Source organism: Bemisia tabaci, chromosome 1, assembly GCF_918797505.1.
Source record: "Bemisia tabaci chromosome 1, PGI_BMITA_v3".
NCBI lineage: Eukaryota > Metazoa > Arthropoda > Insecta > Hemiptera > Aleyrodidae > Bemisia > Bemisia tabaci.
Window position 1 is genome coordinate 2,850,971 of NC_092793.1, and position 17,484 is coordinate 2,868,454.

The 17,484-nt window shown below is 35.2% G+C and overlaps 1 protein-coding gene across 1 annotated transcript in view; it reads left to right on the plus strand.

Moving 5' to 3' along the window:
- ck (unconventional myosin-VIIa ck) overlaps window positions 1–17,484 on the plus strand; it is a 94,781-nt gene extending 77,297 nt beyond the window's left edge. Inside the window, exons 21-34 of the mRNA XM_072301140.1 lie at window positions 549–795; window positions 1,404–1,577; window positions 2,573–2,800; window positions 3,673–3,846; window positions 5,392–5,509; window positions 6,290–6,416; window positions 7,073–7,242; window positions 8,053–8,243; window positions 9,413–9,531; window positions 10,109–10,364; window positions 11,491–11,820; window positions 12,402–12,820; window positions 14,138–14,235; window positions 14,614–17,484. Of these exons, the coding sequence (XP_072157241.1) occupies window positions 549–795; window positions 1,404–1,577; window positions 2,573–2,800; window positions 3,673–3,846; window positions 5,392–5,509; window positions 6,290–6,416; window positions 7,073–7,242; window positions 8,053–8,243; window positions 9,413–9,531; window positions 10,109–10,364; window positions 11,491–11,820; window positions 12,402–12,820; window positions 14,138–14,235; window positions 14,614–14,990 (3,028 nt within the window). The 3' untranslated portion in view covers window positions 14,991–17,484. The remainder of the gene's footprint in view (window positions 1–548; window positions 796–1,403; window positions 1,578–2,572; window positions 2,801–3,672; window positions 3,847–5,391; window positions 5,510–6,289; window positions 6,417–7,072; window positions 7,243–8,052; window positions 8,244–9,412; window positions 9,532–10,108; window positions 10,365–11,490; window positions 11,821–12,401; window positions 12,821–14,137; window positions 14,236–14,613) is intronic.

Below are 17,484 nucleotides of genomic sequence, written 5' to 3' on the forward strand. Positions count from 1 at the left end.
ATTACTTCATGTCAGACTGTATTGTTTATAGAACGTTGTTATAGAATAGACTTTGTAGCATTATCTCAATAAAATGTGCAAACTTTCAGAAATTTAAAAAAAAGAAGGAAAAATGGAGAGAAAAAATTAAAAAAAGATTTAAATAGTTGAAAAAAGAATTTAAAGAATTTTCTCCAGTCTCCCTTTGAATGGTTTTCATTGATTGAATTGAACCTGTAGAAAAAATGAGCGTCATCTGATGAAGTTCAATGCCGTTGCAAACCTCTCAAATTTTCCGAGACTCTCAAATTTTTACTCTCTTTCAGCTCCCGTTGAATATTGCAATGCAATGTGGTCAGGTCAGAAAAATTTTCAATTGATGAAAAAATGACAGTATTGATTTGTTAGGATAAATAATCTTTGTATAATGAGCAAGATTTAAAGAACCAGAACTTCAGGTTTAAAGTTATTTCTCTACAAGTGCAAAAAATTAACCAAAATTTGGCAATTTTTAGCCGTTATTCCCCTCCACTAATTTCTCATGCCTCAAACTAATTTGTTTGTTCCAGAGATGAGATCTATTGTCAAATCTGCAAGCAGCTCACCAATAATCCATCAAAATCTTCTCATGCGCGTGGCTGGATTCTTCTATCGTTGTGTGTCGGTTGTTTTGCTCCATCGGAGAAATTTGTCAACTACCTACGGGCATTTATCCGGGAAGGGCCACCAGGATATGCTCCTTACTGTGAAGACAGGCTCAAGAGAACTTTCAACAATGGAACTAGAAATCAGCCCCCGAGTTGGCTGGAACTGCAGGTGAAAATATTATCATTTTTAACCTCGTATGAAGTTCTTATATTGACAGTAAAACAAATGAACATTTTTTGTGCGGGATGTGCGAGTGCATAGACTTTCAGAGCTTTATTTTTGCACTATATACTGGATTCTTATTGCAAAGCTGTGTAGTTTACAAACTTCTTTTTATCATTATTATTAGTTTACCCACGCATGCATTTAAAATAATGTGTAAATCTGTGGCATTTATGAAAAAGTAATGAAGTTTTATTTGAACTTAGCACTCATGATTCTTATCAAATTTTTCTCTCTGAAATTAAAGAATAATCTTATCGGGCTCTCACACCATACTCAGAATGTATCTAGGGCTAGCCTCAGTACACTCACATTTTTAATGTCATTGTTTCCTTTGAGAGGGTTCAATCTTTGCAGCCAATTTAATTGCAATAGTTTAATTCTCACCTCTCATTTTTTCATCAAGTTCCGTCACTTTTCTCCAACTCTGCATAAAACATTCAATTTAAGCAGTATTAATCTCTATCAATCTTTTAATTTTTTTTTAAATCTTAATCTTTTAATCTTCCATCTTTTAATAAATCTTAAAATTTAATTTTTTTTCTTTTTTTCAGGCAACCAAATCAAAGAAACCAATAATGTTACCGATAACATTTATGGATGGAAATACAAAGACTCTATTAGCAGACTCGGCAACAACAGCACGAGAACTGTGTAATCAACTTTCGGATAAAATTGGTCTCAGAGACCAGTTTGGTTTTTCTTTGTACATAGCCCTATTTGACAAGGTGAAGGTCTTTGCGTTTATGAGATATGTTACAAATTATCACTTTGTTGAATATAGCTTTGTTTGATTGTTTGGATCCATCTGCTAGCAATAATAGGCAATGCTGTTGCGAAATTATTTCTTTAAAGCTCTTACCAGCTCTGCAAAATTTTTTGTATCAAATTCGTTTTTGAAAGTTTTTAAGTGTAGGTTTGACGAAATATGCGCCTTAAAATCTTTTGTAAAGGCTCTAAAAAATAAGAACAATGTTTAAGTTTCAACTAAGATCACTCCGTCAGCCCTTCGTTCTTTTAAACTAAATGCATTTCACCTCTGTCTGTCATCTGACTTCCGTTTACCTCAGCAATAGAGCCAGTCATCAAAGTACTGTTGGTTTTTTAAAAATTCAATGTAGCAAGTGTCCAAAGCCAGTTTAATAGTTCAGATTTCAATAATTGGCTGCATATTTCTCTTTTTCAGTCTATTTTTTTTCCTCTCTTGATTTCTGCGTGTAATCAACTTCTCTATCATATTGAGGGGCTTGGAGGACAAGGCGCATAAGTGCAGTTTTTGAAAAAATTGAAATATTAATGATTTCAAGGTAAACTAGCCTAACTGCATACTCTGTGAAAATTGGCTCCCAAATTCCAGCTTTTAAGCATCCAAAAGTCAGTTCAAACTTTCTCTCTGCCACAAGGATCCGTGTAATTTTGAAACTTCAAATACATATTTCTCGAAATACCAAAAACTGAACTTGTGCACCTTTTCCTCCAAGCCTCTCATTTCTTGCTCAAATGACAAGCATTCCAATAGCTTTGCAACTAATTTCAGAGGAAGGTCCAAAGAAAGCATCGAGGTCAGAAAACTTGAAAATGATAATGTCTCTGGCTTCGTCACATTACCAAACTATGAAATGGTAAAACCTTTCAGAAAAAGTGTATCCTTGTTATGGCCTGTGATGTATTCTATATCAATAAAATTTACTCTTGTTCTAATAGTCAATGTATCTTCTTGCAGGTTTCATCCTTAGGTAGTGGTGGTGACCATGTCATGGATGCCATCTCTCAATGTGAACAATATGCCAAAGAGCAAGGTGCCCAAGAGAGGAATGCCCCATGGCGATTATTCTTCCGCAAAGAAATATTTGCTCCTTGGCATGAACCTACTGAGGATCAGGTTGCCACCAATTTGATCTACCAGCAAGTAGTGCGTGGTGTCAAATTTGGCGAGTACAGATGCGATAAAGTGAGTATACAGGTTTTTTTTCGCTCTCACTTTAATTGGACGTATTTCTGCTGAACGGAACAAAACGCCTAAGGGGGAAGAAAAGAGAGGGTGGATTGGATTGGCAGGTGCTGGTGGTTGGAAAGCCGCCACCTGTCTTATGCTCACAATGATTTTCCATGGCGCTTAGTTCTGTTTGTTAGAACTTACTATCCTGGATTCTAAAATCCTCAAAAGGAACTCAAATTGGCGCTTGATTCTGTTCGAAAAACGTCTATTTTATTCTTTTATCATCATTGACATACCAGCCCTCAATCTTTAATCTGCTCCTTTTTGAACCTGAATCCTTGATGTGAAGAAGCATGCACATGCATTAGAACTACAATATTTAGGTGTTCTGAAGGATCGGCAAAAGCTTGAGTTTTTTAGAAATTTTTAATTTTTATAGAGTTACTCTCATTGAAGTATCTTCTTCACTAAAATCAATTTGATAGTGAAATTCCCAAACCCTGTATCTCGGTTTGCAACAATGCAAACTTCTTGTCGTACCTTATTTTTGAATGGGAAACTATTCTTTAAAACTTCCGTGATTTTCTTCTCTGCGTGAAGAAAATTCTGTGGAATTTTCGAGGAATAATGCCAATTCGTTCTCTATAAAAATAAATAAAAACGGAGCAGAGATTTTTAAACACTGCTAACAAGATACAGGGTTTGGGAGTTACACCATCGAATTGTCCTTTACAAAAGTAATTAGGTGTCTGAGGTATTGGATCTTGTTTATCAAAATACCAAGGGTCACTCACACAATACTTTCATCTCGCAAGGAGAATGTTGAACGGTTTGTGTTTTATTCTGATGTATACTCTACTTTTCCCCTTTCTTTCATCTAACAGGAGGAGGATTTAGCCATGATAGGTGCTCAACAATATTACATAGAATATAGCACAGATATGAATTCTGAGCGGTTGCTAAATCTTTTGCCCAACTACATTCCTGATTATTGCCTCACCAACGCCGACAAATCACTGGATCGATGGGCAGCCTTAATCATTCAAGCTTACAAGAAGGTATGTACAATACCAATTATCTTTTCAACTCATTTGCGATGCATCAAAGCTTGTCCTTTAGTCTGCATTTGAAGCGATAATGTCTAATTCAAAAACTTGTCAATGGTTGATTTTTCTCTGAAAAATATAACTTTATGAATACACCGACTGCGACTCAGATGACAGCTTGAGAACCACCGATGTAATTTCTGTTAATGGAAGCTTGAACATTGAAAGGGAAGTAGGATACAATCCACTCCTATGCATTCTAAAACCGATAAAAATTCAATTTGCCTTCAAAAACCAACTTTCTTTTAATGTGATATTTTTCAGAAAACCAATACAATTTTATCTGAATGCATAATATATTTTAGTTTTGATTGTTTTTGACTGCATGTTAACTACTTGTGTGCACAATTTTCAGGTGTATACTCTTTAGCTTTACAGTTGTAATATTTAATTCATTTTATTTTGGCTGAAGAGGTAGTCATATTTAATTAACTAAAGAACTAGTATTATGTTGCATGTTTCATGTCTTTATACTTTTACTGAAAATCCATAATAGCAAGCAGCTAGAGAAAAGTCCTAACAAGATTAAGTATTGAAATTTTATTTTAACAAAGTGAAAAGAGGAATTAGGAGAAGGAGACCAGGAAAAAGAGAGGACGAAGAAGAAAAGCAATTCAGTGATAACAAGAGATCTCTCTGTCTGTCAGATAATTATTATGCAAACAAAGATCATTAAACATTGATTTTTCCCATTGATCTCTAACATTCAGTGTCGTTTACTTTTTGCATGGTCTTGTTAAGTATATTTTTTGAATATTAAAACAATATTTTTCCTACTGTGAAAGAAACAAAAATTTTAACAATGGGTCAGTTGCGCTTGTTACAACATCGTGTTTTGACGGTTTAAGCCTGTAGATTAGCAAAAAAAAAAACGAGATTTGTCCAAATGCCAAGTTTCTACATCCAATTTTAACAGAGCTATGGCTCATCAAAAAACACTGCTTATGGTGTCGTCCACGACGGTTGTGCATAACACAGTTTCTTCCCTCTTGGTTTCATTAATCAGTAAGAGACTCATTTACAATGGTTATGTGTCTTAAAACACATATGAAACCAAATTAGAAGAGACCATAAGGTGCACTGTCGCTTCGGATGAGGTCATTTACTCTGTTGTTTCATGAGCAATATCACCGTTAATATGAGACGCAGAAACTTGGCGTTTGAACAAATCTGATTATTTTTTGCTACTCTATAAGCTCAAACCACCGAAAGATGATTCTGTGACTAGCGCAACTGATCCATCCATTTATATTCTTTTCCCTTGACTATTTGAATGAGACCCCTGCAAATCTTGACGATATTAATCTAACTTTTGCTGCATCTTTAAACATCCAGTTATCCCTCATTAATGCAATGAACTTTTTTTTTTAGTTTTTTGTTGCTTTTAATTATTATGTATTATGTGTTGTTGACAATTTTAAGTTGTTGATTTTAAATTATTTTTGCCTTTTGCCTTTTTTTGTATAACTAAGTACCTTTTATGTTTTGCATGAGCAGAGTTACTATTTGAAAGAAAAAGTCCCTGCTTTGCGTGTCAAGGAAGATGTCGTGAGCTATGCCAAGTTCAAATGGCCGTTACTTTTCTCTAGGTTTTACGAAGCATACAGGAATTCAGGTAAAAGTAGCATGTGTCTTGACCAGCATATCTTAATGTGTTCTGCTTTTTTTAGTGTTGTTCAGGTTTTCATTGGCCATCAGTGGAGATAATTTCATTTTCCAAATGGTAAGATGTAGAAGATGTGTTGAGAAGTGCTTCCTCTAGAGAACAGAGAAGTACCCTAGGGTAAATAATATGTTTTGACTTCAAAAAAATTGATGCCAAAAAAATATGCCCACTTTTGTTTAAGATTGTCTTTTACAAATTGCATGTAAAAATCTGCCCCTGCTCTCAAGATATTGATAAGCTTTTATTTTTTTTTGCACAACCTGTATGTTCAACATACCAGCGCTAAAAAGTGTCTATGCTTTAATGAGGCCTCATTTTCATCAGCTGATAGGCCGATGTACATTATTACTTCACTTTCAATCTGGAAATTGCTGCATCTCTACCTCCTTTGGTATTCTTCTGTACTGTGAAGCCATTGCAAAAACAAAAACAAAAAACAGAATGTGACGGGACGTCAACTTCTGCGGTCATTTAATGCTCTACTTTTTCATTTCACGTCACTTGGTACAGCTTTAATGGCACTTATCTCAGAAACAGTGACTTCTTCGATAGAATTTTAAGAGTAAAAATTTTTCAAGACACTGTTGTAATGTCATTTACTAATGAAAATCAAATGTAAAACATTAGATAAACATAGTAGTAAAATGTGTCCCAACAGTCTGAAAGTATTTCTGTTCTGGCATTTAATAACTTCTAATGAATTCTTTGTCTTGTATCTTTGTTCATTAGGACCCAACCTGCCCAAAAATGATGTAATAATTGCTGTAAATTGGACAGGAGTGTATGTCGTTGATGATCAAGAACAGGTCTTGTTAGAGCTTTCATTCCCGGAAATCACCTCTGTCTCCAGTCAAAAGTAATTTATTTTTTATTTTTACATTTAGTGCATGAGCTATGTACATGGCTATAATGCAAGTCACATGGTAGACAGTTACATGATAATAGTAGATACATGCTACAGATAGTAAATACAAGTTGATGAATTCCTCCTCAGATTACAGGGCATATGCTCCTAAAAAGTTTTTAAGTGAAGTCAGGAACCCAGCAATGTTTCCTACTTCAAACAAATCTCTAAAATTTTTGGACAGAGACTAGAGGTTGTCAAAGCAATTTTGACATTGTTCCCTCTTCTTTAGCCTGTGTTTTGGGACTTCAATAAAATCGTGCCTACTATTATAAGTGTGAAAAGGGATTAAGTTGTCCGGCTTTAGTAGGTTTTCATAGATAGCGAATTTGAAACATTCGTATAAGGGCAGAGTTAGAATTTGGTGTCTCTTGAAAATTTCTTTTGCTGAGTGGTTGTGTGGCAGATTGAAAATAATTCTAATGATCTTTTCTTGCTCAGTGAAAAGTTTACCAGCTGATTGACTCCTCCGCCTTCCCTATGGCGCTGAGCCATAACTCACAATTAGATGAGAAACAATATTGGCATGATAACATGCAGTATTATGAGCTTTTGTTAATTTACAGTTTGATTCACCAGTTGTAATTCAGTTTGTATCCTGATTTCAGAACCAACAAAGTTTTTACGCAGACATTCACACTATCAACGGTACGAGGCGAAGAGTTTACATTCCAAAGCCCAAATGCAGAGGATATTAGGGATCTTGTCGTCTACTTCCTTGAGGGTCTAAAAAAACGCTCAAACTATGTTATTGCATTACAAGACTACAAAGCACCTGGTAATTGAATTTTCCACCTTTAGTTTTGCCTTGGAGAGTACTAGATTCTGTTCTAGAAAAAAACAACTTTCCTCAGTTTTAAGTATTGAATGCAACAATGATGATGGGTATTTAATTTTCAAGGAAAAAGAGTAACTATAGCCTTCATTTGTATGCAGATCCTTTTTTCCGACATGTTCCTTGTCTAGTTGCGTCTCTGGAAGGGCTGGACAAAGATATTTTTTTGGCTTTGAATCGAGTTGACTCAACTCAAATCCAATAAATAAAAAAATTTCTAATATCGAATCAAATATTTTATATTATTTTTTATTAGGAGCACTTCTTCCTCGTTCATTTTAAAGCAAATGTTTCTTCAATCGTTATAATTGAAATAATAAATAATCTTATTACGTTTTATCTTATGATACAGTTCATTTCTTTGAAGTCAAGATACTTAAACTGTCTTTGGGATGCTTATTTGTTTAGACACACAGACAGAATTGCAAAAAAAACAATAGTATGTAAAAAGGAAATCTGGTATTTGTCATAATTGTCGAAGATCACAGTATCAGGAATAAATTAATCCATTAATTGATCAATCGAGGATTCAGCTTCTGCCGTAGCAACATCCTCCTCATAAAGGAGAGATACCAATTGTGGTATTTTTACCACATTTGGTAGATAGAAACCGTGGGCATATCATATTCTTGACTTCTAGTTTTTTTTTTTCTCAGTAGATTAATATACTCGTGTCAGCTTCAGGCCATGATTTTAAAAATTTTAACTGGCATCATTATGGCGATAATTATTTTGTGTTTTATGTATTTTCAGGTGAAGGATCATCATTTTTATCTTTCCAAAAAGGTGACCTCATCATGTTGGAGGAAGAGAGCACAGGTGAAAGTGTGATGAATTCTGGATGGTGTGTTGGCCGATGCGAAAGAACTGGTGAGAAAGGAGATTTTCCAGCAGAAACAGTGTATGTTTTGCCAGCGCTCAGCAAGCCACCCATTGATATACTCGTGAGTATTTGAAAAATCTGCTGAAATGCTTTTAAACCTACCACTTAATTACGAAACTTTAGATCGTTAATATAGTTGAAAAGTATGCCTCTTCATTGCAATGATTAAAAATCTCTGCTTGCACGATTTGGTTACTTAGAAACCAAACCTTAGTCGTCGTGTGCCATCTGTTTGACATTTTTGCAGGCTTATCTGATTGCCAATATCCTGATGATAATGCCCAACATAACATACTGATTTTTACAGAATTTACTTATTTTTAGTAGTTTGCTTCCAACATTTGTGTAAAATTCTGATGCGCTGAAATGCGTTTTGAAATTTTGTAAAAAAGCAAAATCATTGTGTCTTTCAGCACTTGTGTTTCAGCATCACTAATAATTTTACTCATGGGAACACACTTTTCTTTATGTGCTTGGGTTGACAACGTCAGCACTCACTCTGCAAAAACTTTGCTTGTGCAAATCTTGAGATAAAATTACCTAAACAGGCCCATAATAATTATTCAGCTCATTTAAATGCTCTCAAATGGCTAAACACCGGTCAGCTTGCTTCTTTTTGCAGCTTGAACAAGAACTCATCATTTGATGTACTCGGCTTGCCTCCATGAACCTCATTTTCCACCGATTTGTAACTGTTCAAAATCGCTTAATCATTTCGTAACTTTGAATACGAATTTGATACTTTTCATATCAGCATTAACTGCCCTTAATGTATCGAAAGTTGGAGTAGAAGTTTTGCCCAGCTTAATACAAAATTTAGCGTTATTCTATTGCTCTAGACACTTCTTAAATTCATCAAACATACTTCAGCACACCCGAATTACATGGATGTCAATATCAAACAACTGAACGCAATTCAATTCCATGAAAACCACCTTTCCTGCCATCCTCCTGCTTTTTCTTAGCTTAAAACTTTGATTTCATTTTGGAACTGCCCCTGTATTGAAGGCTACACCTTTAAACTGGGGCATATTTTTAAATATCAAAAGTCTATCTATATGGTGAATGTGTAGGAGAGAGTTTTCGACTGTGTAAGTGCACCAGTCAGGTAGTAAATATACTTACCCTTACAGTCAATCCCTGTGTGCTATCCAATGTTTTAGGATTCAATTAATTTAAATCAATCTGCTTCCATATTCCCATTTATTTATGTAAAATTTCATTTTCTAGGCTCTGTTTAGTCTTGATGGAGCTGAAAATGGGCGGAGATTGCACCCACAACAAGTTAATGGTGTAGATACTCGCGAAAAACCTCACACTCTTCTAGAATATGCATTAGATCATTTTAGGTGAGTCTAATACTTTTCCTTTGCATAACTAAGACTGTTAAGTTTAGTTGAGCTTGACTAAAAACAAGAAAAATTAAGCCAGAAAGTTAACCCAAAAGACAATAACCTTGATCTCTAAGTATTTGATTAACGTCTAATATAATTTCTGGTCATTTATTAATGAGACTTTCAGGAGATAGTGGGTTTCATGTACTTTTAATTCAATTGGGGATGTTCGCTTTTGAATGTTTTGTGTTTTAAGTATTCAGACTTTTGTTTTCTCTGCCTTGTTAACTCTTTATTCTGGGGAAGTTTAAATTAATTTTAGGTTTTTATATTAAAAATTTTATTTTCCATAGTCAAAAGCCTCAGTAAGCTAATTACTTTTACATAGTTAGAAGCTACGCTTTTATTGCATCTCTTACTTCCGTGAAAAAACTCATGATTCGACGTGACATTTGTCAACATTTTCATATAGATGAAGGGGAGTTTTAAAACTTGCACAAAGTGATAATCCTGAATACTTGTATAGTTTGTGAGTTTTTTTAAAAGCTACCAATGTCAATATAAAGGCTTATTTTTATTTATCGATTTACAGAGCCCCACCAAAAAGGACCATGTCCAAAACGCTGACATTAACCTCGGCCAGAGGCTCAGCAGCTGATGAGCTGTGGCGTCATAGTCGTGAACCAATGAAACAGCCTCTGTTGAGGAAACTGCTCGGCAAGGAGGAATTAGCAGAGGAGGCTTGTTTTGCATTCACTGCAATACTCAAATACATGGGTGATCTGCCTGCCAAGAGACGTCTAGGCAATGAGTACACAGACCAGATTTTTGATGGACCTCTCAAACATGTAAGTCTCAGAAGCTCTTTGATTACAAGGGTCATTCCTAAAGTAAGGTCCCCTACCTTATATCTCCTGACCAGAAAAATATAAATCAAATCGGTGCAAAGGTACATGCTAAGTATAATCTCAGCTTTAAAACATGGTGTCAAGACCGGAAAAAACCCCAAAAATCCGGGATTGATCAGGGAATGAAAAATTTCAGGAAAAAATCAGGAAGTTTGTTTGCTGAAACTGGGAATCTTTTTCTTGAATGTCTAGAGACGAATTTTTCCATTTAGCTTCTTTTGAATTTTCTCCAGGTTATATCTTTACTACAGCCATTTTTTGAACATTTATGAAAGCTATAGGTAATAAGTTTGTTTGTGTGCATGAAACACACCAGCACATGGTGTTGAGATGTTTTAGAGGTGCACACAAAAATGCTAAAATTTGTCATGCATCGAGGTTCTCGTAGTATTTTTGGCTAAGGTAACAGCACCAGTACCCGGAATGGTACCAGTATCCGGAAATTTGCTCAGTTTTTCGTAAAAAATAAGCGGTACATCAGTGCAAAAAGGGCATCAGGTTTTCACAAATTACACTCAGAGGGCGCCCCTTTGCAATAAGTGTGATGGTCGTGCGCTCCTTCTATTATCTGTACCATGCTTCTATAGTGACGTATTCACAGAGCGAACTGCTCTGTGAATACGTCACCCTTTTTGCACTGATGTACCTACCGCTTATTTTTTACGAAAAACTGAGCAAATTTCCGGATACTGGTACCATTCCGGGTACTGGTGCTGTTACCTTAACTGTTAGTAATGTAGGCTTACTATTTTTTATGAGCTTCGATGTTAGCTAATAATTTGGAAGTTGTAAGCGTCCACATTAACTAATTGATTTTTTCTAGTGTGCCCAGAAATTGAGGTTTTTTCTTTTTTTACGAAAAACTGAGCAAATTTCCGGATACTGGTACCATTCCGGGTACTGGTGCTGTTACCTTAACTGTTAGTAATGTAGGCTTACTATTTTTTATGAGCTTCGATGTTAGCTAATATTTTGAAAGTTGTAAGCGTCCACATTAACTAATTGATTTTTTATCAAAATTATTCACTATGTAATTAAATGTTTTTATCAATGTTTTCTTATATAGGAAATTTTACGTGATGAAATCTACTGTCAGCTGATGAAGCAATTAACTGGAAACCGCAATCGATTGAGTGAGGAAAGAGGTTGGGAACTAATGTGGCTGGCAACAGGACTTTTTGCTTGTAGCCAGAGTCTACTGAAAGAACTTACTTTGTTCTTAAGAACTAGACGGCATCCAATATCTCAAGACTCTCTTCAGAGATTGCAAAAGACACTGCGCAACGGACAGCGGAAGTACCCTCCACACCAAGTTGAAGTCGAAGCCATTCAACACAAAACAACGCAAATCTTTCATAAAGTTTATTTCCCGGATGATACGGATGAGGCTTTTGAGGTGAGCATATCATTTTTGTCCTCTAAGTGCGCTGTGTTTGTTGGACACTGAAAATTATTTACGATGATCCTCGCAACTATTTTTGCCGACCAATAATTATTATGAAAGCAAAAGATCGTCCTTTGAAATGTGAAAAAAAACTAACTACATTCGTTTCATTTTAAAGGTGTTTAGAATTCTCAAATCCTTAAGAAACTAATTAGAAGGATTTTGATACCATCACCATTATCATCATCATTAACCCTCTATGGCATGGTGTAATGATTTTGTTACTACGCTTCTTTGGTTCTTTAAAAAAAGAATCATTCCTCTGTGGCATGATGTCGCAAATTTGTATCAGTATCTTTGTTTTTGAGACATGTATACCAAACTTTTGAAATTTTTAGAAAAATAATTGGAACTTAATGTTTAGGTATTCAAAAGCTACAGCATAGATTTGCGTTCCTCGGAATCCAAAATTAATTAATGCCCTAGAGGTTTGCTATTACTGAAGACTGTATTTAACTTCGTTTACTTTCGTTCCTATGGATGGAAGTTCATAAACTTCGCTTGAATGATAGAGTGAATTTAATAATTTTCAGGTGGACTCATCAACGCGTGCCAAAGACTTCTGCGCCAACATTGCTCAAAGACTGAATCTACGCTCGTGCGAAGGGTTTAGCCTGTTTGTGAAAATCGCAGACAAAGTCATCTCCGTTCCAGAAGGCGACTTCTTTTTCGACTTTGTCCGACATCTAACAGATTGGATCAAAAAAGCCCGACCGTCACGCGATGGCACCACTCCTCAATTTACATATCAGGTTTTTTTCATGAAAAAACTCTGGACAAATACAGTGCCTGGAAAAGACAGAAATGCTGACCTGATCTTTCATTTTCATCAGGAGTTGCCTAAACTCCTGAGGGGCTATCACAAGTGTACCAGAGAGGAGGCAGCTCGTCTTGCTGCATTGGTGTACAGGGTTCGATTTGGAGAGAGTAAGCAAGAACTCCAGGCTATTCCGTAAGTTCATCACTGTTTTTCAAACCTCTATTAGACTTAAATTTAGAGATCAAAATTATCTCTATACTTGGTTTTTGATATGAATATTCCAAGATCCATTTCACTTGAGCCCAATTGTGCCACTACAACACAAAAATTCAGCAAATACCGCAATCTCATGTAATTGAACATATTTCTGCTGTAGGGAACTATCCGTGTAGGATTTGAGTGCAACATAGTTCCTTTTAACATAAATACATCCAATTGGACTATTCATGCTAAATGGAACTATGTACAAGTGGAAAGATGGGGTGTGCTCGTTAGTTGAGGGCCATAAGAATGAATGGGGCTTAAAAGCACCAGTGACGTCAGCAGCAACTACGAGGAGGCACGACGGGGAGATGGGTGGCAGGACTCTTTAACTCATGAACCCTGTCCACAAAGCTCTTGTCACATGTCCACGGCTCACAAGTTAGCACTCAGTTCCTTTTGATTTAATGTCAAATCCCACTTTTCCATTTTCTCAAAAGGAACTATATCCACTTTTACATTGTTTCTTATCCAGCTTCCATGAGCACACCCCATCTTTCCACTTGCACATAGTTCCTTCCAGCATAAATACGTCCAATGGTTCCAGAAAGCTTTGCGCTCTGTGAAGCTGGCAAAGCTTTATACGACAATACCTAATGATGCACGAATTATCCTCCTTTATGAACTAACCCAACCTAACTCTCATAAGTGTGTCATAAGGAGGTTGACTGATTCCATATACTCAATCGATCCTGTTCTGCTTTTATCCATTTTATTCCTGTTTCTTTTGTTCTGGTTCCAAGTCTCTGGAGATAACCACATGTCCTGTGAAAACCACAATTACACACCAGTCTCCTCAAAATCACATCAACATTTGTAGAATCAAGAGACCCATCAGTTCCTGCAAACTGCTGAGAGAAGTCTCCAAAGATATTTTGACGTATGAAACTCTCAAACCTTGTATCTTGTTTACGGTGATCCAAAATTTCTGCCCCCATTTCATTTTTTTGAAGGAGACCAACTTAAAGTGACATTTAATTTTGAAATTTTTACAGAATATTCCTCAAACAGGGGAAAAAAAACTGCGAGAAGTCTCAAGATTTAATGTTGAGTAGTTTTCAATTTCGAATAATGAAGTATGGCAGGAAGTCTGCAATGTTGCAAACAGTAGTATGCGGTTTGGGAGTTCCATTGTCAATATCTAATTCAAACTTTTCAATGGTTCATACAGCTCTAGTTTTGTTCAATTTGATATCGATATCCATTTCTAAAATTATATTTTATTTTAATCATTTCTTTGTATTCCAGTCAAATGCTCCGAGAACTAATTCCAGGAGATTTCCTGAAGGTTGAGAGTGCAGCAGACTGGAAGAGGTCAATCGTAGCAGCATACAATCAAGATGCAGGTAAGAAGCAAAAACATATTCTAAACAGATGAAAATTCCTCTGCAACCAGTGGTGAAAATTCCTGGGCAACCCTCCATTTATCATTCAATATTGTTGAAGATATGTAGGTATCGATGCTGTCATTAAGCCATACTGAAAGACAAGATATTATGTCACAAACTTTCCACTTAATTTTACCCTATCTTCGAAAACTGAGCGAAGGTTTTACTTTACCTTCCCTCTCTTTCATTTCTCCTTGAAGCGAGCTTTTTTTTTTCATTCTCAGTGCTGCTGTGTTTTCATTCTCACGGATCCAATTGTACCCATTTTAATTTGATGAGAGATTGTCATTTTCTTGTACTCATCACTTCTTTATCCATTTCTCCCTTTGTTTTCAGGAATGAGCCCAGAAGATGCTAAGATAACTTTCCTGAAAATTATTTACCGATGGCCAACTTTCGGATCAGCTTTTTTTGAGGTGAAACAAACAACAGAGCCAAACTATCCGGAAATGCTCCTAATCGCTATCAATAAACATGGAGTCAGTTTAATCCATCCGCAAACAAAAGACATATTAGTAACTCATCCATTCACACGTATTTCCAACTGGTCGTCAGGCAACACGTATTTCCACATGACGATTGGAAACCTAGTACGAGGCTCGAAATTGCTGTGTGAAACGTCCCTTGGATACAAAATGGATGACCTTCTGACATCCTATATTTCACTTATGCTGACCAACATGAACAAACAGCGCAGTTTGCGCATCAAATGATCCTAGAATTTATTAATGTTGTATCTTTAGTCACTCAATCCCTTGTGCAATGTTTTTTTAAATGCAGTCGTTTACTTATTTGTATGCATGATAATGTGTTCGCGTTTGTGTAAATATATAGTTGTTGTAGCATTTTGCATTTATTGAAGCTGTAGGTTTTAGTCAAATTTACAGATAAGCTGTCCATTAAAATATTTAAAATAGATTTATCTCAGTTTTAAGCGAGAAATTTTCGTCGAAGGTACAACTTGTACTTTATTTATGAAAAAAAATGGAAACATGGGTGTTGAGCGGAAATTATCATCAATTTTTATTCTTTTGTTTTACTGTCAGAAATTAGTGAATATTTAGGTAAAATGACTTATTCTGTCACTGCAGAACCTAGGCAACATCGCAAATAGTTTGCAATTTTGAAATCAACATTTTAATCTGCCTCTCAGTGTCATCAGCACTGTCTGGAACTGTCTACTATTTGCCTGATTACTGCTTGAAGCTTGCAGAGCCAGATAAATTTTGTTTAATGCGTATTCAAATGTCAATAGCAATAACACAATCCTGGTGTTTCTCTGTAAAGAAAAACAGTAATTGTATAACATTGTAAGATAAGTCAAGCTATTTATTTTTTCTGAGATATGTTTATTGAATGGCTGTAAATCATTGCCTAAAACGAGACATTTTTAATCAACCATATCAGAATTTTCAGCTGCAATGTCAGCTGTTAAGTTGTAAAAAACTCGGTATCTGCCCTTTGAAACAATCAATTTTACTTGAAAGTAATTCGTACTTGAATTAGTTAATAAATAAAATAGGAGCAGAAAAAATAATAAAAAAATGCTATGTTGAAAGAGTGTTATTTGAAGGAAGCACAACTTAAAGTGGAACATAAGTCCTTTAGGTCATTAATGAATCAGGGTCCAAACGTGCAATTTTAGTTTACTGATAATTTTTAGTATTTTATTATGTAAAGTCCGAGCATACAGCAAAAATCCTCATTTATTTTCCCCGGATGTAAAGCTTTCTTCCTGCTCATTTATAATTATGTAATCACTTCTTCCAGCAAATATTTAATCTTGGTGTAGTGAGACTCGCAATGTGTACGGTTTTTCCTCACATTATCATCACTTTCATAGTTTTTTTAATCAGATCAAATGATCAATGAAATGCTATTCATACATCATCATTTTTTTTTCAAACACATCACAACAGTAAAGTGCAATATCGTTTTAAAACTAATCACTCACCCATCGAAATTCAACTTGATGAGACTTATTTATATATTTAGTTTCGGTCTTTTCTTTCTCAAGAAAAGGCTGTGGAAAGTTGAGTAAAACAAAATAATTAAGGTTTTAATTTATTTCAAATTTTCCTGTTTGTACTTACAATTTTACATTATTCCCTGCTTTCTGTATGTAACATGAAACAGGTTTTTCAAGCATAGTTTGTACTTATTTTTTTTTTTTTTTTTTCATCATTATTTTTCTATTCTTTTATGAATCTGTCAGGAGTGTCCTGCTCAGCTTCGAAATTTCAGAATTCGAGTTAAGTTTTCATCATTCAATAAAAATCTTGATATAACTACTTTCAAAAATAGTTTTTAAATTGAGTTTATCGTTACATCATTGGCGTCGAACATTGGCTAAAGTTTTTTTGCATAAATTGATGAACTAAACTTGTGGTACTGTCATAATATGGCAAACAAGAACGAACGGCAAGACAGAGCCTGAAATGTCAGACCGTGACACTGCGCTATCAGAACTGAATATTAAAAATTCCACTGCTAGAGTTCAATCCCCAGAGCGCCGCCCCTTGTTTTAGATAAGGAGCCACTATCGAAATTGTTGCCAAATCAAATCTGAGCTTACTGTGTCAACGTTATTTCAAAACAAAAATACAATGTTACTGTAAGGATTTTGATGGGTTCGACAAAAATTGTTGTTCCATCAAAAAAGTTGTCAAATTGAAGGTCGTTTTATTGAGGTTTTACTGTATCCTATCTTTTATCAGAGCGGTAAGTTGCATCATTTGCTGAGTAATCAATGTGAAATCAAGTTATGATTCCCAAAAATGTTTTCAAGATTTTCATGTACCTAAATCAAATCTATGTTTTAACCCTTGACTCTTTTGTAGTCCTATCGAAAGGAGACTACACACAATGACTGACAAATTAAACTTTTCTCTGTTTGCTAAGGCATTATTTTTCTTCGGTGAGCAATTTTTAGTAATGGTGATGCATTTCTCTTTGTTGTCTCTTAAAAAAAAAATGAATTGCTGTAAAATGTTCCATGTAGTCAGAACCTTTATTTTGTCTGAACAGACAAAACAGGTAAAATTTAAAGTGCTGCTGTAGGGCTGTTTCGTGAAGAATTTTATTTGTGCAGTTCGGTTTAAAACGTTTTAGTTTATGTTAATTGCACTTCTTGCAATTGTAAAAATGTACGATTGATTTATAATTATTTTTAAGTACTTGTTTTGAAGTAAAAATATTATTTTTAAA